At 43.0% G+C, this 26,634-nt stretch overlaps 1 protein-coding gene across 1 annotated transcript; it reads right to left on the minus strand.

Annotated features, from left to right (window-relative positions):
- Window positions 1-261: 261 nt before the first annotated feature.
- FHIP2A (FHF complex subunit HOOK interacting protein 2A) lies at window positions 262-25,948 on the minus strand. Its single transcript, XM_089653038.1, has 17 exons — window positions 25,740-25,948; window positions 23,634-23,712; window positions 21,725-21,894; window positions 17,409-17,513; window positions 16,667-16,789; window positions 13,914-14,183; window positions 13,636-13,832; window positions 11,781-11,895; window positions 11,200-11,276; window positions 10,913-11,105; window positions 8,865-9,034; window positions 7,868-8,008; window positions 6,973-7,063; window positions 6,724-6,867; window positions 3,452-3,592; window positions 2,205-2,308; window positions 262-1,453 (listed from the first exon to the last, which is right to left on the minus strand). The coding sequence occupies exons 1-17, from the start codon at window positions 25,782-25,784 to the stop codon at window positions 1,348-1,350; spliced, it is 2,271 nt and encodes a 756-aa protein (XP_089509164.1). The 5' UTR covers window positions 25,785-25,948; the 3' UTR covers window positions 262-1,347.
- Between the last annotated feature and the right edge of the window lie 686 nt (window positions 25,949-26,634).

The following is a 26,634-nucleotide window of genomic DNA, read 5'->3' on the forward strand; positions in this document are numbered from 1 at the left end:
CTAAAAAGTGCCATTGCACTTGTAGTCCATTAACATTTCCTCCAGCTTTCCAACTGAGAGCTAGAACCTTGGTACAGATAGAGAGCTGGAGGAGGACTCTGCAGGAACATGGCATTGCACTTGGGACCCACTGATCACAGCTGCAATGCTCTGCAGGCTCCTGTGCGAAAAATATTAAATGCATAGTTTTGTTTTTTTAGGTGGATTTAGCCTTTAAACAAAGTAAATGCTTACAGATAGGAAATGAGAGCGCACATCATCTTGATCTGAATGATCTCCTTCAAGGGAAAAGCTTTATATGCATGTATAATACAATTAATACGATACATATATACAGAATATAATGATAAAATAAGACACTGTTTCCGACATCTAATGTTTCACGTCCCCTCCTGAAATATATTATCTTTTTACAAGCCTTGCATCGCAAAAAAAAAAAAAAAAAATAAGACATTTGCAACATTAATATTAAATGAAAAAAAAAGGAAAAGTGACTTAATATCATAAAAAAAAAAAAATCAGGTGGCAGTTTAGAATCTAGCAGCACATTAATTAGCGACAAAACCGGGCACCAGAGCAAGTTATGTATAATGCAGTCCAGCTGTGCTCTCACGGGGTATAAAATGACGGTGGACCATGTGGCTACTGTGGAGTCTGTTCTATCCATTGCAACAAAGTGCATTTTTGCTGCTGCAGAACAGCCAGGCTGCAATGGCGGTTGTAAAGTACAGCAAAACACACTTCCATACAAAGATTTTATACAGGTGAAGAGGTTTGTCCTGGCACATTTTTAATTATAAAATATATGCATTTTTAAAACTTTTTTTTGCAAAGTGATGACTTAAAGCCAACAGATCCAGGCTCTGCGCCCCTTAAAGCGAAGTAAAAGTCTTAATGACTATGAATGTGGTAATATTGCTCACTTGATTCACCACGCTGTAATGTAAACGTCATTGGAATTAACCCCTTCCATGACATCAGCAAAGTCAGGTATAAAGGTAACTCCGAGGAAATTAAAAATAACACAATTTTTTTATGTGCAGAAGCTAGACATCAGACAGGAAAATCCCTGGCACGATTAAAGTTCTGTAAAACACTCGATTGTAACGGAAGATATAGAATTCATCATTAAAGCGTCTCCTGTACAACGAGGAAAAGCTTTTCCCTTAGTCACGTGTCATCAGGTCCATGTGGGAGGAGAGAGCAGCGACTAAGCACTGGGCCCCTCTCTACAGACTTTGTCAATATTCCCTTCTTTCCAAGGTTCGGTCCTTGCACAATGAATAAAAACAAATAAAAACAGATTTGGTCTCGTAGTTGTGACATCATTGGAGGGTGGTGAAGACATCACGGGGTGGTAGAGCTGTGATACTTGACAAATGCGATGGCAGCTAGCTCCTTACAGAACTCCTCCAGGACAATCACTCCTTCTAACAGGGTCATGTGGTCAACTCTGAAATAAGAAGAGTGAGTAAATGAGAGAAAGAGAGGAGAGAATGAGAAGAGGTAAGGGGAAGACAGGAACATGGGGAGAGAGAGGGAAAGGGTGAGTGAGGGGGGAGGGGGAGAGAAAACCATGAAGAAAGTGGGAGGGAGAAAGCCAGGGGAAGATGTACTGAAAATATCAGCTAAAAGTTCAACCAAACCCATGAATATGGAAATATATATTTCTTTGACGATATCACTGCTATTAATTAAGCAGGGTGGTGGGTCCCAGGTGCAGAGAAAGTACCAATATCACTTGCAGAAATGGTTCTAATGATTAGCAATACTAAAATGCCAACACCTCTTCTATGTAAACAAACAGAACACATCCAGTCAAACCATAATTATCACCCCTCATCCACTCTCCCTTTAGCTGGAAAGTCAGCAGCTGAGGGTGTTCACATGCCACGACAGTGATGCTTTGCTTTACAGCCATGGCAGGAATTACACCCTCTGTTGCATTCAACGAGCACCACTGCCTACAACCCATTCAAGTGCACAATCCAGCTGGTAGTGCCACATTAACCGTTTATTTAAGGGGTTAAAATAGCCATAGAAAAGAACAGAATGCCTCCTCACCACTTGCCAAATGCTCTCTGAGGGGGAACAGAACAAGGATCACTCTTCAGAGAGCAATACAAATGTAAACAAGACCTTACTGACATTTCCATATCACAGAATCTGACTGTTTGATTATAAATGGAATATGTGTTTCTTACATCGGCCCGTCTGGCTCTAACCCCAGTAACCTCTTCCGTACAAGCAGGAGTTTTGGGGTGAAGTCTGGGATCCGCTGGATTCTCACCATCAGATCTCCCACCACCTAGGAACAGAAAAGACAACACAAGGTTTACTAATCATAAGTCTGTTGGCCTCAAACATATACAAGTCAGTAAGAGGAGAGTGTTGCTTTACACTTTCCAATTCCTATCCTGAAACAAAATGTCAAATCAGCAGGATGGGGTACGAGTAACATTTTTGGAAACAGTGAACAATTTGTGATCCATCCTACTAGACGCTATAAACCCCATCCTACTGAGTTCCACCTACCCAGTAATGAGATCTATACTCAGAAGGCATTTCCTGGGCTTCCAGACTGGCTGAAACTGGCTGTCACAGTGGTCAAGCGATCAACAGCCTGCCCCACCAACTCATGATCATTGTGTGACTCAACTTGCCCCTGGCGCAAACTGCTATACCAGCAGCAGGGACGGACTGACAACTCATGGGGCCCCCGGGCAATAGGGGATCATGGGGCCCCTGTGTCCTTGCCCAAACTCAAAAAAGCCTATGGAAAAGGTACCAGGGGCATCTCATGGGGCCCCCTACTGACCCCGGGCCCTCGGGCAGTGCCCGCGTTTCCAAATGGTCAGTCCGCCCCTGACCAGCAGTAGGCATATATGTATCAGCATGACATAACGCCCACAACCATGCTGCCACAAATATGTTTATGACCAGCATAAAGCATTAATGGCTCTGAACTAAACACACTGACCGTTTGAATCAATTTTTGTATCAATTTTATTAAAATAATTCGGAATTGTCAAATGTGTTTGCAAGTTTTTGGTGCCACAAACATTTTTATTTTCTCCTATTTGTTTGAAATTGAGTTTTGTTTTTTTCCCCCCAATTGCCACTCAACTGCACAGTAGAACCGCAATGAAAGCCAGCAGCAATTTTTCTATATAGCTTCTGAATCCTTTAGAAAGACACAGTTTGCATTGGCCTACAGCAAGGTCTATTACACAGCCGGATAGGTACTTGAACTGTGCAGAAGCTACGATTTATTTCTTATATTTGTTTATTTGATGTTGGAAATACAATAAAGCTGCTTGTGGGCGATGTTAAACCTGAAATACTATGGGAACTCTTAACCAAACATCTATCAGAGGGCTGGCTACCCAAAGAGGCAGGAAATCCAGGCTGATATCAGTATAACACACACACAATAGGTGACAGGACTCACCCTGACAATGACTGAGAAGAGGGAGCGGCACCCAGGGGCCAGGTTGACGTAGGGGTCCAGCAAGAATTCATGGATGTGAGGGTGAGGGAAGAGGGACAGTTTGGACAACACTGAAGTAACCTGTAAATTCACATCATAGGGCTGGAGGAAAATAAACAAAAATGGAGGTTATCAATACCCAAAAACTAAAATATTTTATTTTACAGGTTTGACAGACCTAAACTTTTAACTGTGAGGAAAGACATAGCCAAGCAGGCTTGCTTTGGACTTGATTGTAAAAGGTGCAGTCATTCCATCCTTGCTTCATTATTTAGTGAGTCAGTAGCTTGAAACAAACGCAGGGTCCCAGTATTTGTGTATGTTGTTACAGGTAGGTGATCTAGTAGGAAGTGAAGCAGGGATAAGCATGACAGCACCAGCACTTCACAAACAAGTCCACATGGAAGCTTTCATATGTCTTCATTTTTTCTAATTCTTTTTTCCTTCATTGCTCAAAGATTGACATACATATTCCTTCTGTACTGAAATGTATTGTAATTGTACTGTCTCCCTTATATTGTAAAGCGCTGCGCAAACTGTTGGCGCTATATAAATCCTGTATAATGATAATAATAATAATTAAAAAAGACAGTAACAAGTACATAGTAAAGTTGGCAATCAGCACCGATACAAATTTTCTGGAAGATGAATAACAATAGTACGAGTAAACAATAAAGAAAAAAGCAATGTGGTGGTCAGTGTCGGAACTGCCCATGAGCAGCACTTTATAAGCACTTTAAAGGATGCCATAAAATGAAGAGATATAGTATAAACAATGTCCTGAATACCAAACCTAGTGACATTCAGATCTAGAGGATAACAGGTGAGCTTCGCTGGTTAATAGAAATCAACTGAAAGGACTTTATGCTAAGGTGAGAAGACAGCTTGCACACCCTGGTTGGGTTGGTGTTATATGACTTAGGGATTACCGTTAATGGGAAAATGGGAAGAGAAGGAGATAAAAAAAAAAAAAAAAAAAAAAGGGAGGTGGTGGGGGGAAGGGTCTCCCCCCCCTCACACACCTCCTGGGGGTAAAGGGTATTTGCGGTATGGATGAGCTACACCAATCAGACATCAGAGTGTATATATCAAGGAATTGGTGTAGAATGTCAGGACATGTCCTTGAAGTATTTATCCATAGGCGTAAAGTATCCCCAGGGTCTCCGGGTTGTCCTAAACTTCTCTTCTGTGTGGTGTTGTGTAAAGTGGAAGACAAGTCCTCTATATACTGAATCTTGTTGGTATGTCATAGGAATTTAGAAGGTGGAGAGAATTGCTTGCACTTTTGGGGGTATAGAGGCTTTTTCTGCATTTAGCATATAGATGGTAATGGAAGCTTTGTATTTTGAGGAAGATCACTCTATAAGATGGAGAAGGCATGCAGCCAATTTTTGTCATAGGTCCACCTGGGTAAGCTGTTTAATCGTGGAGATCCCATCCTTCCAAAAGGATGTAAGTTTGGAACAGGACCAAAATATGTATAATATGGTTCCAGGCTCTGTTCTGCAATGCCAGCACACTTCTGGGATCTGTGGGTTCATTCTGTGAAAGGTATGTGGGACCTTAACCTATCTGTAAATGATCTTATATCTCATCTCTTGGAATCAGCTGGTGATAGATGATTTATGAGAATGTACAATATTTTCTCTCTCTGTTGTATATCTTCATTTTTCTTACACGGATGATCTAACAAACTGAAAACAAATATATGAAAAACACCCAGCCTCGAGTTTGCTCTTATGTCACATGTGAGCTTTTAGATTTATTTAGATTTGGGTGGCAGTGTAGAGAGAGGATCAGGGTTTTTCCCAGACAAAGGACTTATTTATAAATCACTCTATCATGGGGTATATCATTCAGGACAAATCTTATTTTTAAATCCAGTATGAGCAATTTTCACACCACAATTATTCATATTTGGTTTACAACGAATAACACCCCAGAAAAATCTTTTTTGGCAACTCATTCTGGTAATTAATAAAGAATTTTAGAACTGAAGTTTTTGTTCATGAACTTTTATATACCCCAACCCAATGAAACTCACCTTTCCAGTGCTCCCAAGGCATTCCTTCCTCTGTCACCGGTGGCTGGTGACGGAGCTGAAAGGCGATGACCTCACCCACTTTGTCACATGTCAAGTGCTTGGGCCTATTGGGCAATCACACATGGGAGGAAGTCACATTTTCCCCTGTACCTGGAAGTATCAGGTATTCTGCCCTGGCAGAGGAAGAATCGGCAAGGAATTCCTGCAAACGTGAGCATCAGTGGGTTCAGGCTGGCCCACTTACACGAACACGGTCACTTTACACTACTTAGGAACTGACAGTGTTTCTTTAGCAAACAAATGCACTTTCAGTACTTATTCTTTCTAGTCCAGTAATCTTGCTTAAACAGTCAAATGCAAAAGGCACCAGGCTTGCTAATAAACAGAAGTTTCAGACACAGGACCCCTACCCTGGAAGCAGTCTGTTTACATCTTCTCTTTCTGCAGCTCGTGCCCTGACCACCACTAGCAGGAACCCACACCTTCCTGTCATGGCCAAATGCCTGGCTGTTCTGACTGGTAACGCTTCGGTACTTTCTGATTGTGCCAAAGTCTGTCCACTAGTTCCTGCCTCTTACACATTCCTATTGAACAATGGGGCCGCTTATCATGGTGATGGGCTAATAGGAAAATAATGGGGCAGCGCTTAGCAGCAAGCACTATCTGAAAGTGTTGAAGCTTTGCCTAGCAGAACAGGCTGGAATTCGGAAGTGACTGGAATGTTGGAGAATATGATGTAGGCATGTGCCCCTCAATGTTCCTGCAATTCATACCTGCAGCACTTAGTATCACTTTGGTAACAGAGCATCTTTAAAGCAGAATTAAACTCAAAATTTAGGTGCACTTTTAACAATCAGGTGGGGTACCAGAAAGTTCATACTTGATAGCTGTAATGAACAGATACCATGTCACTCTGATTGTGGCTTTGTAACCTAAACCCGGGATTAGGAACAAGACCAGCAGCAGTGTGGGTTGATATCAGGAGAGTCACTGAATCACTGAAAATTCCGCTGATATCAGCACTCCAGCTCCAGGTTTGGCAGTTGGATCATGTAACCTGGTATTGGATCACCCCAGGATCTTATTGTTACACTGGATGTGTAAATTTATGGCCATTGTATTATACTAATCTTCTCTGTCAAAATCAGATTCATCTTTTGAGAACTTTCACAGTGGAATGGGATTGTACCTGGTCTAGTATCCTGCCCATTCTGTCAAACAAGACTTTCAGGAAATGTCCCTCGAAGAATGGAGCCTCTAAATTGCACTTTTCAATGGCCTTCGCTGAGCCAGGCCAATCCCAGCGCAGGCATATTGCACAGTAATCCCGGAACTGAACAGAGAAATAATGAGAAATGTTATCACACTGTCTTCAATGGGTTTATAAAAAGATGGTGATGTTGGTCGCTGTAAGATAATGAGAGGAGTCCCAACCTACCTGTCTGTGTGCGTCCCTGAGGTAAGTGTCATAGCCAGTGCCCTCTACATGGTAAGAGGACTTGGCTTCATCAGGGACCAGACAGAGAAAACTGCAGAACACAAAGAAGAAATTTTCCAGGGTCATCCAAACTGTAAACTGCTAATTAAATACATTAAAGAAAAAGCAGCCATATGAGGAAACCATGAGCCAAACTACCCATTCAACTTAAAGCCCTACTTCAGGCTCAGTCCATCCTCACCACCCATAAAGGAAAATGTGACTCACCAACAGCACTGGGTCTGACAGAACTGCCACATGGGAAGGCTATGCATGATAGGTCAAAGAGAGCAAAACATAAAAAATCCTTAGGGGTCCAAACTCTTTATTGTTCATCTGGTTACAAACAACACAGCAAAGGAATCCCAATGCATTTTAGGGGGCACACAACCCCCCTTCATTAGGGCTGGGTGAAATGGCAGAATGCTAAATGGACTCACAAGGACTCCTAAGCAGACTGCATGCAGAGGATGTTGTAAACAACAGTCAGAGCTGGTGCTCACAAAAGAATTGGAAAGCGTATTGTGTGTTATCCTTACTAACATGTATGTATGTCCTTATTTCAATGCACATACATTGCCTACTAATAGGACAGGGCACTATATTATATTTAATTCAGAACATTACAGCGGAATAAAAAAAATCCTTAATGCCTCTTGCACTAAAGCGCTTAGTCATAAAGCTCATGGTTATGCATTGTAGTGGAAAATGAAGCTAGGCAAGTACAAGGGTTGATGAACAGGAGCAAATGTGGAAGCTGGCCAGTCCAATAGTGGCATCTGTTTCTGCATATGTTCATGATCACTTCAATCTAGTGCTGAAGGGGGAATGATTTAGATGATGATGGAGGGCTCACCTATTGACAATCTTGTGCACCTCTGTCTTCCCATCATTCTTCTGGTGGTCAGGGGTGACAGGAGGTGATGAGCTCAGCCACTCCTTGGACAGCGTATTTTCAGGGGACATATCGGTAAAAATTGGGTCTTCTTCCAAATCTCTGCAACCATGAAGAAAGATACAATCAATTCCACTACAAGAGAAGAGAAATACTTGATATTTTCGGGTATTGGGGGCAATTGACTCTTTCCCATCTCTACCACAATACAGCACTGGATGCCTTAGTGACTAATAGACAGGCCTGAGCCCTGTCACATGGGGTCAGAGGGAGACTCTTCTGCCTTGCAGAAGCTCTGAACAGCGAGACATGAATACCACATAGAGAGAGTGGTGACAAAGTAAGCATATATTAATGTGGGCACCAGCATTTAAAGAAGTACAGCCAAAGCGCTTTTGTCTGTACTTCTCCTGTGGATCACAGGAGTGCAGTTCGTTCTGCACAACTGTGACCTGTGTTCAGCTGACAGGAGGCTGAAGCCTGCTGTTGGCTGACATCACTCAGTCTGTCCAGGCTCTGGAAAGATCTCGACTTTAAAGTCGGGATCCACCCCAGAGTCTGGAGCGGCACCTGGCTGAGCCTCTCAGTGATTTTCTGAGAGCCTAAGCCAGCAGTTACCTCCCCCTCCACAGCCTAGAACTCCACTGAGCCTGGGGGAGGGGGGGGGGGTTAGAGCAGACACCGCTCTCTGCTCACAGCACTGAGAACTCAGTGATCATGTGATCGCCGAGTTCTCACACTTAGACCCGGCAGGGGAAAGATGCAGCATCAGATCCACCTAGTAAGTAAAATTTGGAAAAACAAAACAAAACCCACACTTCTCTTTTAAATGTACTTGTTGCATTTCCCTGTGAAGTCAAGGCACAGGCTCATTTAACAGGAAAAAGAATGTATAATTTATACCCTCAAACCCCAGAGAGGACCCCTGAAGCTATACCATGATGTGATAGTGACATACACAGCACCAGCTATCTGCCCATTCTCTACGATGTCTTTGTCTTCTGGACAGGGAGGTTTGTACTCTGTATAGTTTCGCTCTTCCAGATTCCGAAGGACCAGGTTATAGAGGATGTGCTCATTGGGTTTCTGTAGAAGGTGCTCAAACAGTCGAAGTGTCATAATACTGATCTGCAGGGAAGAGAGATCCTGGGGTGATATATACTAGAAAATATAATACAACAAAAACAGAACTGTGTGCATCCGCAGATAAGGATTGAGAAGTCCCCAGCACTCCCAGGATGCCTTTCTATGATTTATTATAAATATATATCGTAAAGGTCAATTTACCGTTCCATTGTTAGGAGGCTTTGCAGGGTCCTCTTTTTCAGGGGTATCAGTGACAAGGGAAATGCAAACACTTTAAGCATGTTTGTTCATAGGTAACCCAAAACAACAAATACCAAACAAGTGGGTGGGTTGGGGGGCTTCCTAGCCCTCTAAAACTAATTGGGCAGCTGTATATCGCTGGCACCAAAAAAAAAAAAAATGGTACCAGGATCCTGTACAATATTTATCCGTACACTGGATGGGAAGGGATTAAAAATAAGACTGACCTTTACTATTTGGCTCAATTATCCTTGTCCTCAAAGATGAAGAAAATAAAGGCCCAGTGGAAAACTGATATTCCCTCAATGGTTGATGATATTTGGGAGGATGTTATTGAAAACTAGATTTCAGAAGTTATTTCAGCTATCCCCAGAAATGCATTACGACTCTGGGAATTTTTTTCATATGGGAGTTAAGACAGTTTTGGTCAGATATTAAATAAAATAAAAAAAGCAGCGCTAATATGAACCAAGTAATCATAAACTCCAATAAATCATCAAATATAATAGTGAACATATAAAAAAAAAATGCAAATGTGAAAAGAAAGTAAAGTGCATGTACGTAAAGTGCATATATAGTCGATATGACCATGGATCCAGAAAAATAAAGTACATAAAACACAGTTCTTCGAAATGCATGTGAATTCAGTCCATTCATATGTGAACGTGCTTCGGAATGCACTGCCGACTTCACAATGTGTGTACAAGATTTATTAGAGTTAATGATTATTTGGTTCGCATTAGCACTGCTTTTTTTTTATTTATGTCAATGACTGGTAATACAGTTGCACAAGTGGCTGCTTAGTATTTTATTAGTGCAAAATGACTTAGCGCAGATTCATTTTAACTTTATTGCTTTGGTTGGATATTACCAGGTTTATGGAGAAGTTGTCGCTTCCAATTATTTTTACCCCAATCCACTGACTTTTAGTTGTTTTTTCTTTTAGGAGGAGCTGTATGGTTTACAGAAGATATTATTCCGTTTTCTATTCTTTTATGCTAAAAAAAAAAAGCTTGGTCTTTGAAATGGAAAAAGGTAGACCCTCTCACCATCCAATTTTGGATAGATCTTATAAATGAGGCTTTGCCTCTATATAAAATTACATATTCCTTTAGAGGCTGTCTGAAGAAATTTGACAAAATTTGGTCAGGGTGAAGGTCAACAATGTCCACTACCGTAGAGGTGTGATATATTCAATGTGTGCCTAGAGCTGATAACTGACTGTATTGATGAGCAGGCTTTTGTATCATTTGTTATGATGGTTTTTCACTGTGAACCCATTGGAGTTTATATATTGTGTAGTATTGCCTTCATACTGAGCATTTAAATTGCTACTATGTGCTTATGATATCTTACATGTCTGAATTTTCACCACTTTATGCCCCCCCACCCCACACTTTCCCTTTATCTTTGTTGGAAATAGAAGGCGAACCACCTGTTCTGGCCACATAAGTTGTGGACACTGACTCACAAAATGTAACTTAATACAATGTACTGTGACTTGAGGATGTATTATCTTCATTTACCATGCACATGATTCTGTGTATTTGTGCCTTTGTTTGTTTTGTATACCTAGTACTACCAAAATTACCCCTTAAACAAAAAACTGACCCACTAAAAAAAGACCATCAGCATCTAACATGGAAACCGATCATCCAGGAGAGGAAGGATTGCTCTCACCTCGTCGGAGATATGGTTGCAGTGTTCTATCAGACGATGGCGGAGTGGAATTTTTTGAATCCTGCTCAGTGTCTCAGGATCTCGATCCTCGCCCAGCAGAAAACAGACAATCTGTTCTAGAAGGGCATCAGATGTGACCTGTCGCACTATCCTGTGCAGGAGCGACGTGGCTGTTAGAATGCCAATCTCCGACCTGCGAGAAGGGAAGGATGGAGATGACAGGCTTTGATTAATCACTGTACAGGGAGCTGAAAGAAAATGAACTGCAAATAAGAATCAACACTCACGTCTGCATCAACTGCGGCTCTATCACACCAACCAAGAATCTCTCCCGCACAGATCTGGCCATTGTGGCAGCTGCCATCTTAAAGGAGACAAAAGAGACATTTCTTGAAAAGTGACAAACATACTAAGCTCACTCAAGTACACTCAAAAGTAAAATTAAAGTTTATCTAAACACAAGAACAAAAATTTACCAGCTTTACTGTCAGGTTTTGATAATTCAAACATAGAAAACCTCATTTTACTGTTCAGATTTTTATCTACTTCCCTGGATTTGTTTGAAAATATTTCCTAAAAATCAGCATTATTCTTCCCACTTACTGCTTTCACTAGCTTGCTGGCTGGTACATGGCGATGCTTTATAAAATTTCTGATGAAGAGCTGCAAATCTGTGAAGCCACACACCTGCCTCCATTCACAGCACATATATAAATTAATTTACGTGTGTAACCGACTCGTCTGTATCAATCAGTGAAAAGCCAACTCTGACTGGTTGCTGGAAGCCTCCTTGCTAAGTAAGGTTGGATAAAGGGTATTAATAAGAAATTGTTTCCAATACATATCATAGAATGACGTCTTCTCTCACCCTCTGAGCTTCTTTAATGAGCTGGTCACAATAGTCGAACCAGGACAAGAATGAGATGAGCGCTCTTTTCCCTGGAAAGGCCGAAGCATCTTCCTTAACACTGTATGAGTCTAGACTGGGGAGGGGACAGAAAAGAATGGTCAGTGTACACAATATTTAAACCTGTTGCAGAAACAGCCAACCACCAACTGAGCTGATCACCGCAGTTTGCATGGAAACTATCCTGCGGGAGTAAAGAATTTTAAATGTGGACCTGCACCATCCACAACAGAGATACCCAGCAGGAATCACATCCACAGTGCTCCGTGCAGCAAGTGAATCTGTGCTCCAATGGGACCGACCTTCTAATTTCTGGATCCGTTAGCTCACACCACCTCCCTCCCCCCCAATTATCAGTGCAAGTATGGAGTCAATCTTTTGTGCTGCAGGGCTAATGTGCTAACAAAAATCATGCTGATACAAGAAATCAGAATGACATAAATTGGCTCATACGCCTGCTACGTCTGAGAATCTTAACCTCAGATTCTTCTGAGGGGAATCTGAGGTTAATGGGGATGTCTCCAAAACATGTCGACTGCGACTGTTGCCCTGATGTACAATGGGGTGGGAGAGGCCTTCTGACAACTTCCACCACAAAGATAGCCAGCATAAGTGCATGAGAGGTGTCTATCACAAAGCACCTGGAGACCCCTACCCTGCCTATTTCCAAAGCTAATGGCCATGAGCAGCTGCATCAAAAGTCAGACACTTCTGCCTATATGCCCTGTGTGAAAAGTTTTATACTTACTTAAGCTTTTTTTTTTTTTTTCATCTGGATCAATGCTATTACTCTAGGCTGGTGTGCAGTTCTCTCTTTTGTGTTTCATAGCAAAAGAGAGCTAGACTGCAAGTTGACGTGGTGGAAATCTTTCTTTTCACAAGTTACAAATAAAAGTGATCAGTGAGAATTGTTTGGAGCTTCGATACAATTACATATTACCTTGTTGAAGTTTTCTTTCTGCAGTGTGTGCAGCTTAGACCCAGAAGTTTGTTTCTTAATATAACCTTTTAATATATATATATATATATATATATATATATATATATATATGGACACACACACAGGATTTGTAGGAAGATGGGATGTGTTACATACCAATGCATGATGGAGAGAGGGAGTGCCAGGATCCAAGCCCAGGGTTTCTGCTGCGCCAGGCAGCGGCTCTTCCTTTTTACCCATCTGAAACTCTTGCATACTTTGTTACCTGAACTCTGAATTATTTAAGGCATGCCTTTGCCAGTCTCGTGTGCCAGATTATTGTGCTTATGTCAGTATCTTGTTCTTTGTTGCTATTGGTACACTGCATTTTTATTTACCATTAGGCAATTTCTGAACCTTGGCTGATCCATTACTGATTACTTTTCAATGTTCTCTACTTCAAATCCGATACCTCTGGCTACCAGCTTTGGCTTGATGTCTGACTACACTTCTGCCTTGCTCACATAGTGCTACAGCTACTTGTGTACCGAACCTGGCTGTGTATAACCAAGAACTTGTCTGCTGTTTCAGGTACTTAACTCAGAGGCTGATCCCGCACTGTGACAGAATGATTTGGCAGACAGGAAACACAGAGGCATGGTTTACATAAGGATTTCAGGGTTCAGCAAGAAATTGGGTATCAGTGAAGACAAGAGATTAGACAAGAGCTATCCAGATCTTTAGGCGGTTTAGTAGGAAGAGCCACTGCCAGGCAGAGTGGAAACCCTGGGTTAATATCCTGACAAGAAGGCTCCCTTATAAAAAGATAGTTGCAGGAGAAATGGAAAAAGACAATGATCTGAAAAAATATAACAGTAGTGAAAAGCAGATTTTTACCCCCAGTTAATCCCCTCCACAGTCTCGATATCCAGTGGGTCAATAGACTGAGGCAGAGCGCGGTACAGGGAAGTCAACCGGTCGGTGAGCAGTTCACATAAACTGGTGTTCTGTGTAAGGCACTTGGCGGCAGCCGGTTCAGGCAGGCTCACTAGTAACATAAGGCCCTCACAGGCTTTCACTGCAATCCGGCCATCCTGAAGGATGAGAGCACACATCATATAAACACCATGTCCTCCATGGCTCTGGAAATACTCTCAGTGGGTTTTGTCACTCACCGGGCTCTTGGTCAGGTTGAGTAAGGAATTCACCAGGTTATAATCCTGCTGTACATGATTGGCCGATACTCCGCTGTCAGCCCCATCATCTGTAGAGCTACCACTGGCATTAGCTCCGGATACATTCAGAGTCCCATCTGCCTCTGCTCCAACACTGGGATCGGGCGGAGGAGGAGACTGCCCTGTGTCATTAGCAGGTACTTCCACATTGCCCCCAAGTCCTCCGAGGCTGTTTGAGGATCCAACTGTTGGAAGGGGCTTCACCTTATTCTGAAAAACATTCAGAACAAAATAAACGGATGTGTGGTTAGGAGAGCATACAATGCTTGGTAGTTGGTTTGCCTCCCTCTCCCCTCTGATTACCCCCACATTTGCTAACCATGTCCCTTACCTTACCCCAGCTAGACCTCCCTAACCCCCCCCCCCAACCTTTTTTCCCTTAATTCAGTTTTAACCTTCAGTTTTATGTTCCATAGCCTCATTCCATCCCAAACTTACTAGCAAATTCTGTGCAGAACCAATCACCAATTATTTGCATTTGATTGGCCCACCCCAGCCATAGCTCAGGGCCTTGGTTGAGATCCAACCAACGCCACAAAGGTGGGCTGAACTGTCATATTTTATATTTTTAATTGCCTTCTAAATGTTAGCCTTAAAAGTAGAGCTATAGGCAAACACGCTTTTTTTTTAAATTATTATTTTGGATGGAGAAAGGGAGGATTATAACCCATCAAATTTTTTTTTTCTTTGCCATCTGTGTCCCATTGCAGGATTTCCCTTTACCCATAGCCAAACATGAAGTAGGAAGAAATCCCTGCAAATTAAAGGAATTCCTTGGGAACCCCCAGGTCACCAGAACGTACAGTGGGGCAAAAAAGTATTTAGTCAGCCACCAATTGTGCAAGTTCTCCCACTTACAAAGATGAGAGAGGCCTGTAATTGGCATCATAGGTAGATCTCAACTATGAGAGATAAAATGAGAAAAAAAAATCCAGACAATCACATTGGCTGATTTGGAAAGAATTTATTTGCAAATTATGGTGGAAAATAAGTATTTGGTCACCTACAAACAAGCAAGATTTCTGGCTCTCACAGACCTGTACCTTCTTCTTTAAGAGGCTCCTCTGTCCCTGCCCCACTGTATGTCCCCATTGGAAGATATTTCCACTATTACTTTTCTAAGGACAACCCAAAATTTGGGATTTTCTTATCCTTTCACTTTCAATGATAATGGTAAACAGAACAAATAGAGAGGACGAAGCTCTCAAACGGGGCACAGACAGCAATAAAAATCTGACAGGCGTTCTAATCCCTCTCCATTCTATCCAAAACTAAAAATATTTTAAAGTATAACTAAAAGCAAAACTTTTTTTATTTTAGTTTTGGACAGAATGGAGAGGGATTAGAACACATATTAGGTTTGTATTGCTGTCCCTGTTCCCATTAGGGAGATTCACCCTCTCTATTTGTCTTGTTTACTAAAAGTACTCTCCCTTAAAATTGAAAAAAAAAAAGAAAAGAAATCACAAATTTTGGGTTGTCCCCAGAAAAATAATAGAAGGGAAATCTTCTAACTTGCAGGGATTACCTCACTTCCTGTTCCGGCTATGGGACAGGAAGTGAAGATAAGTCTCCCCAACAGGGCACAGATTGCAAAAGAAAAAAAAAACAATTGAAAGGTGTTCTAATCCTCCCCTTTGCTATCCAAAATGGAAAAAAATAAAGTTTTACCTATAGCTCTACTTTAAGAAATGGTAAGCCCTTCCCCCGAAATGCATTGGCTATGTAGATTAATTTAAAGCCCATCTCTTGGCAAATATTAACCCACCCCCACTAACTGGTTGCAACACTTTCAGCGAAGGAGAGCGGAAACAGCTACATGTCCACTGGCTGAACCTGCTATCTTAATGCTTTGAGATGTACAGCCCAGTTCATAGTATAGGCCGGGTGCAGGGGCTGCTTCAAAGGTTCTTCCAAGGGAAGAGAAAGGGGCTGAGCTGGCAGCATAGACAATAATTTATGAGATTAAGTAATCCTTTAGCTGTGTGGGCAAAGACAGGGTTGGGCTGCGGGATTAAGCACCCTCAGCACACATTTAGCTGCGCTGGCTCTGTGTGGCTTCTTGTGCAGCTGTAATCCCGGCTGGGAGTATGTATGTATGGATGTATGGGTGGCTATGCATGCCAGGGCCCAAAGGAGACCCAGTAAGGCAACCTTCCATATTATGTACAGGTGTTGTCACCCTGTAGGAAATGTGGACACTGATTGGCAGTATTTGCAGCAGCTCCCCTGCTCTCAGGTTCACTTAGATCTTGAAAGAAAAGAGAGCTGAAGAGGAAATGACATGGTGGAACCTAAGAAAGCATGCCCAAGTCATTGCTACCCGAGGTAAAATGGGGTCAGAGCAGTCACGTGACTGTTAAAATAGAGGAGAGCAACAACAATTATGCATCTGTCACGTTCCTGCTGAGATATTACTGGACCTTGTGCATTCTACACTAACCAGGGGCGGACTGACCATTTGGAAACTCGGGCACTGCCCGAGGGCCCGGGGTCAGTAGGGGGCCCCATGAGATGCCCGTTACCTTTTTCATAGGCTTTTTTGAGTTTGGGCAAGGACACAGGGGCCCCATGAGTTGTCAGTCCACCCCTGACACGAACATAAATATGCTGATGAACCATTCTCTGTACTTCAGGCAGTTCATAGTTCAACAAATTTATAAAAAGTTTGGCACAGGGACACAGGAACTGACCTCCAAGAAGAAGTTGACTAGATATGGATCTTGTTTTAGTTTGGCGCATACAATACACAAGAACTGGATCTCTTCATTCTCAGTTGGATTGGCCAACACTTCTCCGCACAGACGAATCAACTTCTACGGACAGAAAATATACCAGATGTCAAAGTCTAAACAGGTGCAGGATTAATATGGTGACAAACAGATAAAAGTTGTGTGGAGTGTACGTTTTCTGTACAGCACAGTGGAATACGTCAGAGCTATATAAATAGTGTGTGACTGTGGTGGGACATTAGAGTGTAAGCTCCTCTGGTGCAGAGATGTGACTGGCTCAATGTTCTTTGTACAACACTGTTGAATGTATAAGAGCTATAAAAATTATAAAAATAGTGTGTGACTGTGGTAGTACGCTTTAAAGTGTAAGCTAATCTGGTGCAGATACTGATGTGAACGGTTCAGGATTCTTTGTACAGCACTGCAGAATATGTCAGAGATATATAAATGTATTATAAAAATGATTGTTTGTGGTGGGGCACTAGAATGTAAGCTCCTCTGGTGCAGAGACTGATGTGACTGGCTCAGTGTTCACTGTACAGCACTGCAGTATATGTCAGAGCTATATACATGTATAATATTATTTGTGTGTAACCATGGTGGGGACATTAGAGTGTAAACTTTTCTGGTGCAAACTGATGTGATTGACTCTGTGGTGTCAAGTACATGGACAAACCGAGGTGTTGGGAGTTGCTGGATGTACCTGTACTGGTCGGTGGACATTAATATGCGGCAGCAGAGGTTGTTTAATCCTCCCGAGGAGCTTAGTGTAGAACATTAGGACTTGCTGTTTCATGCCCGGTGGACACTAGCAGAAGAAAGCGGCACGTTACACAAAACAAAAACATACAAAGTACGATATGAGAATTTCTTATCTTTGATTCCGCATTGTTTTATTTTCTGCTTACTCTGTACAATGAAAGGAAATCACTGTTATCACTTAACATTCAGGAAATGAAATCTGTGTTTTTTGTTTTTTTTTTTAACTGATTCAATCAGTTCCAAGCAACACAAGCATCTCTTTCTCTAAGCGCAAAGTAATGTTTGTTGTAGTTCGATGCAATATCTGATAACAATCCGACAGACACTGTAATGATTACAGACTTTCCTGTCACAATAAAGAGCATTTCTGCACCAGTGCTGATAACTCATCTAACTGTCAGTATAATCTTTGCGTATACGTTACAAAAAAATATTCCTCTATTCTAAAACAATCCGAAATTGCTAAATTTTTCTGATATGCTGCAAACTTTTCTGCTGCTCAAATGGATTTGGTGACTGGAAATGCAAGTATGGAGGAGATATGAGATGATTCCTCCAGCAGGCAGATTCTGGTTTGATCGGGTGACATTCTCATGTCTACAGGCACCTTTCAGGCACACCCGGCCGAAATATGTCAGGAAATACCTAGGACATGTTAGACAACCGTATCCAATCTACTGCAGTTGTTGTCAACTTACATAGTATAGGGGACCTCAGGTGTGGCCCCTGATATCACCCAAGGGCTAAAAATAATGCTCAGTATATGTAATGCTAGAGAGGACTGAGAGGAAAGTGCAGACACACCTAGACTAGATGGTCAGAGACTGCGGAACTGCTACAAGTTTGGTTGGAGACTGGTGACACACTGCCTAGGACAGTGAGAGACTAGGGAAATGTTACATGTGACTAGTAGAGATCGCTGCTATTACCTTTTTATGGCCTGCACACGATAGGAAAATCGTACTAAAATTTTCATACGAGGAACGATCGGCTGGTTATCTGATCATTAGTATAGTACTTTCGACAGCCGATTCCGACTTTTTTGCACAACAAAAAACAAGGGTGCAAGTTAGAAAATGTTTATTGTACATGAACACAACAACTGATGTTCAGTAATGTGCACAGTGCTCAAACGGAAATAATCGAATAAAAAACAAAAAAAAAAAATGCATGATCAGAAGCAAAGAACAACCCTACCCTCAATACCATTCTGATAACATCATGATATGCACTTTCGTGGAAAATCAAACGGTCGGCCGTCTGATTTTCTCATAGTGTGTACTAGGCTTGTCTACAACCTTTTACCTCCCACCTTGTAAGAAACTCAAATTTGATGCAAATATTCCCATTATGACTAAAGCTGGCCCTTCAGGATTGTACTACACATCAATTGTCCTCTGATGTCTGTGCTCAGTCTTATGCCTGGTACACACCTAGCAGTTTTTTTCTTCATTCAACCTAGCGGGCAGAACGAAAAAAAAAATGAAGAGATCTGACAATCTCCACACTGAGCTATTGTGCCCTAACAGGGGTGATGCCCCTCACCCCTGCCAGAACACACCGGTCAGCACTGGCAGCCATTGGCTGCTAGCACTGACTGGATGACAATTAGATGCTGGATTTCCAGCATGCCCATTCGGCCGGCTTCTGTCAGACAGCTGGTGTACACACGGGTCAAATGTCGTCTGGTTTCTGTTGAACAGGCTGATATCAGCAGATATTCAGCCTGTGTATATGGGGTTTAACCTAGCACATGGCCTAAAACTGATCTGATTAATGTGCAAATGTTTCCTGTGAAAAGTGCAGACAGGACTGAACTCTGTTCTGAAAACGGAAAAGGATGAGAAATTGCAAATGGATTTGGCCAAGACAGGAATAGCAGAGTGGCCATTGATGGATTTGAGAGCCGTAGGCTCTGAAGCCATTGTCCTTACCGTAGCCTTACTACTTAAACCTAAAGCCTAATCTGCTTATATTTGGCCTTCCTGCTTGCCCCCTCAGCAACGTGCCAACACAATTTCTACAGTAGAAGTCTACTTTAGCAACTTATTGAGGCTTCCAGGTCTTACATTCCTGTTTCCACACTCCTTTTCTATGCTTAATTTCTTCCTTTATTTTCAGTCAAATGTTATAGAGATGAATATTTAGAATTCCTGGAAACACTGCTGCTAAGTATGTTCCATTTTTTAAATGTCAGCATATTGGCTAATAAAAGATATTGTTATGTACTTATTACTTTTTGGATGACGGAGCATTTTTAGTTTACACGTAAAATCTGAAAGCAGTCCTGCAATGCTTAAAGTTTCATTTTCTAAAAATGTACTGTAATTCTAATGTTTTCTAATCAAAATACTGAACATGAGAAAAACTGAATATATTCTTTGCCCATTGTCCTGACCTTACCTAACAGTCCCCCCCCCTCCACAGATAAATACTTATCCCAATCTGACTGGAATGCACATACACAGAACAATTGTAGTTTTAGCGATCACCCCTCCTTATCCTTCATTCATCACTATTCACTTAGATTCTTAAGCTCAAAAAGTAACCACCATCTTTGCAAATAATAGTAGCTTTAGCAATCACCTCTCTTATTTTGCACACAGCACTCTGTATACCGATTTTTTTCACATAATCAAAGCAATCACCCATGCTATCCCCATAAAAACATGTGGGTTTATCAGTCACTCATTGACTGGAATGGCCTCTTGTTTTGGCTTATATCCTGGTCACGCCTAGATTTTACAGCTCCTTAGACTTCTATAGGGTTTTGTCTGGAGGTCGGAGACAAAAGGAGGAGAGGACCCTATAGAGGTCTATGAGGCTATAAAGTGCAGGTGTGGCCAGGATGTAAACAAACCCTTGAGGCCACAGCCAAAGGGTTGCGGGAGTATGCATCTGCAGTGGGGGAAGATGAGTTTGGTTAGGTCAAGACAAAGGAGACAAAAGGATATGTGCAATTTGTTTTAACTTAAATAAAACCTTACCCGTTTCATTGTGATCCTTATTTTAGACCCAGTGACATCATCACTGGTTCTCTGAGCTACTCTATGCAACTATTATGTCATGGCTAATGGGAGGGGCTGTACGTAGCTTCCTGAAAACATCACAACACCCTGCCTCAGTGTTTCTATAAAGTGCCCTCAAACCCTGATGAAAGCAGTAGGAGTCATGCAAATTTCAAAATGCCTTGATGGGTGGATGTCACTATGGAGGTGTGGGTGTTTCAAGGCAGGCTGCATTTGCATACGGACCACCCTGGGTAACTCCCACATGTGATGCTCAGCCTCCACGATTGAAGGAGCTGAAATTCAATGAATGAGACAGACATGCTGGGAGCAAACGGCTATATGATGTGGGTTGTCATCCAACCAGGAAATGAGGTGGGCTCCATCTGACTTGCTGCAGCTTCTAATGCACATTATGAGAAGTTCATGGTGTGCAGTGAAATCAGATTAAAGCGGAGTTCCACTCACACTGTAAAAAAATAAAAGTCAGCAGCTGCAACAACTGTAGCTGCTGACATTTAAAAAACAGCCACTTACCTGTCCCACAATCCCGCGGTGTCCTCCCCGCAGCCTGTTTCACCAGCCATCTGGTTTTTCAGGCAACAGCATCTTCAGTGTGGGCACCCGGCTGTGGCCCCGTAGTCTTCGGGGACCTGTCACGTGTCCAAGAAGAATACGGGGAGGAAGGGTAGGAGGACAACTTCTGCTCCCGATCGCAGCGGAAGTGGGAGCGGATATCTGTCAAATTGGGGTACCCGCTCCTCAAAGGTGCCAATCCTTAATGGGGAGCGGGGGACCAATCTTTAAAGAGGAGCTTCCCCTTTTGGGTGAAGCTCCGCTTTAAGTAATTTCAGTCCAGGAGGAGCCAGTACAACTGTGCAAGACTGAAGGGAAGGCTGGAGCTGGTCAGGAAGGGCCAGAACCTTTAGCACATTTCAATACCACCCTCCTGGGCTAGATCTCCACTAATTTCCTGGCCAATGACAAGCAATGAGTGAAAACCCTCAATTGTGACAGAGAAAAAATAAAGCAGAAGGGAGTTTTGGTGTGTCTGTAGTGAATTACTTGCAATAGTCTGCATCACACCAGAGCACAGAAAAGTCATTCTGTAGTTGGTTGTGAGCAGATCACCAAAGGGAACCTGTGCTGCACATTTTCTGTTATTTCACAAAAATAAGCTGTGAGATACCTACAGACCCCCCATGCACAGAGCAGACTGCACAGGTAGAATATTCTGAATCACACTCACGTCGGCTTTGCCTAGGGTGTAGAGGGTCTCCAGGACTTTGTGATGTAATAAATACTCCATGCATGGCCCGGTCTCCCCTGATTCCCGCTCATTCTCCTCCTGAACCAGAATGTCCAGCATTTGCTCCAGGTGAGAAGGGATGTTGGTGTCCGTCACTGGGGCCTTGTCATCTGTGTCACAGAACAAGAGTCTATCAGGTGATTGAAATACAATTCATAACACACTAAAGTCTCAGAAATACTGTACCAACATCCTCTACATTAATTGTCCTACCTCCGCTTACAGCAGTTGTGCAGGGTGCCCAATATATACATATGCAAGCCAATAGGCACCAGAGGACACGCTACCTACCTCCATGGTCAAACATGCCCTCTCTGTTTGTAATGAAGGCTGTGGCTGTTACGTAGCTGTGCCAACACAGAGCACTGGAGGGAGAGGGCAGGAAGCAGGAATTTTACTGACGGAAAAAGGTACCTAAGGCATTTCCTAGAAAGAATCATAACATGCAGGTGTGATATAGAACATTTGGGCCAGACCAGAGCCAGCCCCCCCTCATCTACTCCAAAGGCTACTGTGTGGGGGCTTACAGTAGGCCAATAAGAGCAGATTCCAATACTTATTCTATTTATATATAAAAATACATTTCATGATTTTAATGAATACATAACTGGATTGGAGGGAGTTCTTTTTCAACTAAATTAAACTGGTTGGCGTTCAGCCTTAAAGAGGATCTTCACCCTAGGTACAAAAACAATTAAAAATCTGTAGCTACAAATACTGTAGCTGCTGTCTTTTAATAAAAGAACACTTACCTGTCCAGGGATCCAGTGCTGCCCTCACCCAGGCCGGTTCTTCACCGGTCTTTGGGTCCCCTGGCATCTTTAGTGTGGGAAGGCGGCTGTGACTCTTTGTGGCTTCACAGCCATCTTCCCACTGCGCATGCAGGAGCCAAGCTGCACTTTGTGAATGGTCCCGCAGCCTCCTGGGACCAGTGATATGTCCCAAGAGGCTGCAGGCAGAAATGGAGGGGCCGAACTTTCGTTCTGATCGCCTAGGCAGATACCTATAAAAACTAGGTACCTGCTTCTTCCTCAAAAAAAATGAATGTGCCAAAAGTTAGAGGGGAGGGGAGGAGGAGGAGGCAGAAAAGCAGAACTTCCCCTTTTGGGTGAAATTTTTGCTTTAAAGTGAAGGGAGTAAGTCACATGCTGACCCATATCCAAAAGTGCTGGATATTTTTTTTTTTCTTGTCCAACAGCTGGATAAAGGGACGAGGGAGCAAAGGGAGTATGTGCTGCTGGTGGGGCTGCTGCTTAAGCCTGGATGGACAAACACAGTTCAGGGATTTATTATGATCCTGTTATGTATTTAGGAAAATCATTAAAAACGTATTATAGCATAGAACTACATGAGTACCTGAACCAGTCTTATCAGCCTCCTGAAAGCCCCTGCACAGCAGCACTTACACTGGGAGTAAGTGGAACAGCACCAGCAGCCAATCAGGGCTCAGCTACTGAAGAATGGCGCCTGAGGATGACATCTTCAGTGTCTTCATGATACTCTATTGTCCAATCCCATTATTGGCATGTCCTAAATAAGGTGGTATTGTTAATCTGCAGTGTAATACAAAGGATGTCCAGGGCCCAGCTGTGCTGTCTGGATCACAGGACTGGCTGAACAGAGATACCTTCACAGATAAATTAGTTTCCATATAACTATTTCAGTGGTACATCTAGTTGCCTGATTGGAGTTCATCTTTAATGCCAGAAAGGAAGATTTCAGACTCTATCATGTAATGCAGATAAAGTGAGACAGCAGGTTGTACCAAACCTTCATCGAAGTCTCCTTGCAGAGCACACACACTGTACAGACAATGAGGAGACAGACAGATCCTCCCGCCACCTCTTACCGGTTGTCTCTATGTAGTAATGAGTGATGGCTTTCCAGTGATACACAAAGTCCTCCTGCAGCGGCAGCGATGGGGCAAGCTGAGAAAAAAAGAGAGAAACACATCAGCCTCTGCACCAGAAGAGCTAACACTCTAATGTCCCATCACAGTCACACACTATTATTATGCAATTTATAGAACTCTGACATATGCTGTGGTGCTGTACATAGAACAATGAACCAAACACATCAGTTGCCGTACCAGAGGAGCCAACACTCTGATGTCCCCCCCCCCCCCCCCCTGGTCACACACTATTATTATTATTATACAATCAGTTGGTAACGCAGTCCATGGAAAGAGGATGGACATGTGAACTCGGCAGCTGGCAGATCACACTAAGCACTCGCTACAGTATAAACTGTTCCCATCTCCCACCCCACCCTCACGTGTGTGTTCTGCCAGGAACCCCAAGTGACTGAAATATGTCAGCGTGAGGCCAGGTACAAACAAGTATTCTGTAATCTTATAAACACAGTCAGAGTCATGTTCTGAATTACAGATGTCGTGTCTTATTCTTGCAGACCCCAGAGCACCCTTCATCTCCAGTCTGGGGGGGCTGAACACATTCTTATGGGAGAAGGCTGTGACCCCCATTTAGGATGAAGTGACAGCGTCTCTTACTAACCCCCTTGATGATGTCATCCGCTGTCGTGTGACAGTGCTGAAGTCCAAAAACTGGCCACTGAGGCCCAATCACTGCATGATGGAAGCTGGTCATGGAGTATATACAATTCAAGAAGTATTTATATTGAATATTGAGGGGGATGTAACATATGACACTGCTGGGGGGGGGGGGGGTATAGAAGTATGTTATATATATGTGACAGTACACAGAATACTAAATAATACATTATAGGATGTATATATATATATATATATATATATATATATATATATATATAACAGGGGCATATAGAGTTGTAATATGGAGTGCACACATGACATGGGGGGGAATATACATAATAATGGGGGTAATATATATTGGGGTGTACTAGGGTATAATATAGTGTATTTATAATAGGGGGGTATAGAGGTGTCATATGTAGTACATATATAATATGGGGGGTATACATAATATTGGGGTGTACAGGGGTATAATATGGTGTGTGTATATATAATAGGGTGTATAGAGGTGTGCACATATAATATGGGGAATATATCTAATACTGGGGGTATAGAGGTATGTTATGGGGTTATATATATTGGGGTGTACAGGGGTATAATATGGGGTGTATAGAGGTGCAATATGGAGTGCATATATAATGTGGGTGGTATAGAGTTATATTATGGGATTATAAATAATATTGTGGTGTAGTATGCAGTGTATATATAATAAGGGGGGTATAGAGGTGTTATATGGAGTGCATATACAATATGGGGGTAAACATGATATTGAAGGGCATAGAGGTATAATTTGGGTTGTGTATATATAATATGGGGGTAAAGAAGTATAATATGGAGTAATTATATATAATAGAAGGGGGTATAGAGATAACATGGGTGTATATATAATATTGGGGGTATAGAGGTATAATTTGGGTTTTGTGTATATATAATATGGGGGTATAGAAGTATAACATGGAGTGTATATATAATAGAAGGAGGTATAGAGATAACATGGGGGTATATATTGGGGGTATAGAGGTATAATTTGGGGTGTGTATATATAATAGGGGGGTATAGAATTATAATGTTGGGGTGTATAGAGGTATAATTGTTGCATGTAAATATTTATGCCATCATATTGGGGGGTAAGTTTTATATTGGGGTACAATGTGTATATACAGTGAGGTGTATAAGATGGTTATATATAGACACACACTGTACATAGATGATGATTACACACAGTGTGGGGGAGGGGAGCCCCATATACACACACCTGGAGGGGTGATGATTGGACAGCACACTGTATACAGGGATCTCTCCCCGGTCAATGTACACATTACACTCAGGTCGGTGCTCTGCGCTCAGTTCCGGCCACATCATCACTGCGGCCTGCACTCCCCCCCGGATCCCCGGACTGTAGTACGCAGTGTACGGCCTCCGTCCTCCCGTCCCCGGACTCACCGCCTCCACCGCCTGCTGCAGGATGGAAGAGATCCGAGAGAACATCTTCCGCCTCTGCTGGGCCAACCGATCTGACACCGGCCGCCTCCCCGCCAGCCTGGCACACCGATCGAAGCGATACCGACACCTCACACCGACCGGAGCAGTACCGACACCTCACACCGACCGACCGGCTACCATACAACACACACAGCGCCCCTGCCGGACAGATCCGTACAATGCACTCTGACAGACACACAGCGCCCCTGCCGGACAGATCCGTACAATGCACTCTGACAGACACACAGCGCCCCTGCCGGACAGATCCGTACAATGCACTCTGACAGACACACAGCGCCCCTGCCGGACAGATCCGTACAATGCACTCTGACAGACACACAGCGCCCCTGCCGGACAGATCCTTACAATGCACTCTGACAGACACACAGCTCCCCTGCCGGACAGATCCGTACAATGCACTGACAGACTCACAGCGCCCCTGCCGGACAGATCCATACAATGCAGACTGACAGACACACAGCGCCCCTGCCGGACAGATTCGGACACTGCACTCTAATAGACACACAGCGCCCCTTCCGGAGAGATACTGACACTGCAGTCTAACAGTCACGCCGTCTGCCGGAAATATTTGGGTAGTGCACGCTGACAGACACACAGCGCCCCTGTCGGAAAGATTCGGATACTGCACTCTACCAGACACAAAGCGCCCCTGCCGGAAAGATCCAGATACTGCACGCTGACAGACACACAGTGCCCCTGCCGGAGAGATTTGGATACTGCACTTTGCCAGACAGAGCGCCCCTGCCGGACAGATCCGGATATTGCACTCTGACAGACACAGAGCGCCCCTGATGGAAAGATCTGTGCACTGCACTCGGTACCCCAGCCCCCAGAG

Source organism: Staurois parvus, unplaced genomic scaffold, assembly GCF_062004578.1.
Source record: "Staurois parvus isolate SC_StPar_1 unplaced genomic scaffold, SC_StPar_1.0 ptg000697l, whole genome shotgun sequence".
Lineage (NCBI taxonomy): Eukaryota > Metazoa > Chordata > Amphibia > Anura > Ranidae > Staurois > Staurois parvus.

Excerpts from the sequence above, each read along its gene's own strand:
- FHIP2A (XM_089653038.1), bottom strand. The coding sequence starts at position 25,784 with ATGTTCTCTCGGATCTCTTCCATCCTGCAGCAGGCGGTGGAGGCG. Across the intron at positions 23,713-25,739 it reads TGCAGCAGGCGGTGGAGGCG|CTTGCCCCATCGCTGCCGCT; the intron begins GTGAGTCCGGGG and ends TTTTTTTCTCAG. Across the intron at positions 16,790-17,408 it reads ATGTCCACCGACCAGTACAG|AAGTTGATTCGTCTGTGCGG; the intron begins GTACATCCAGCA and ends TTCTGTCCGTAG.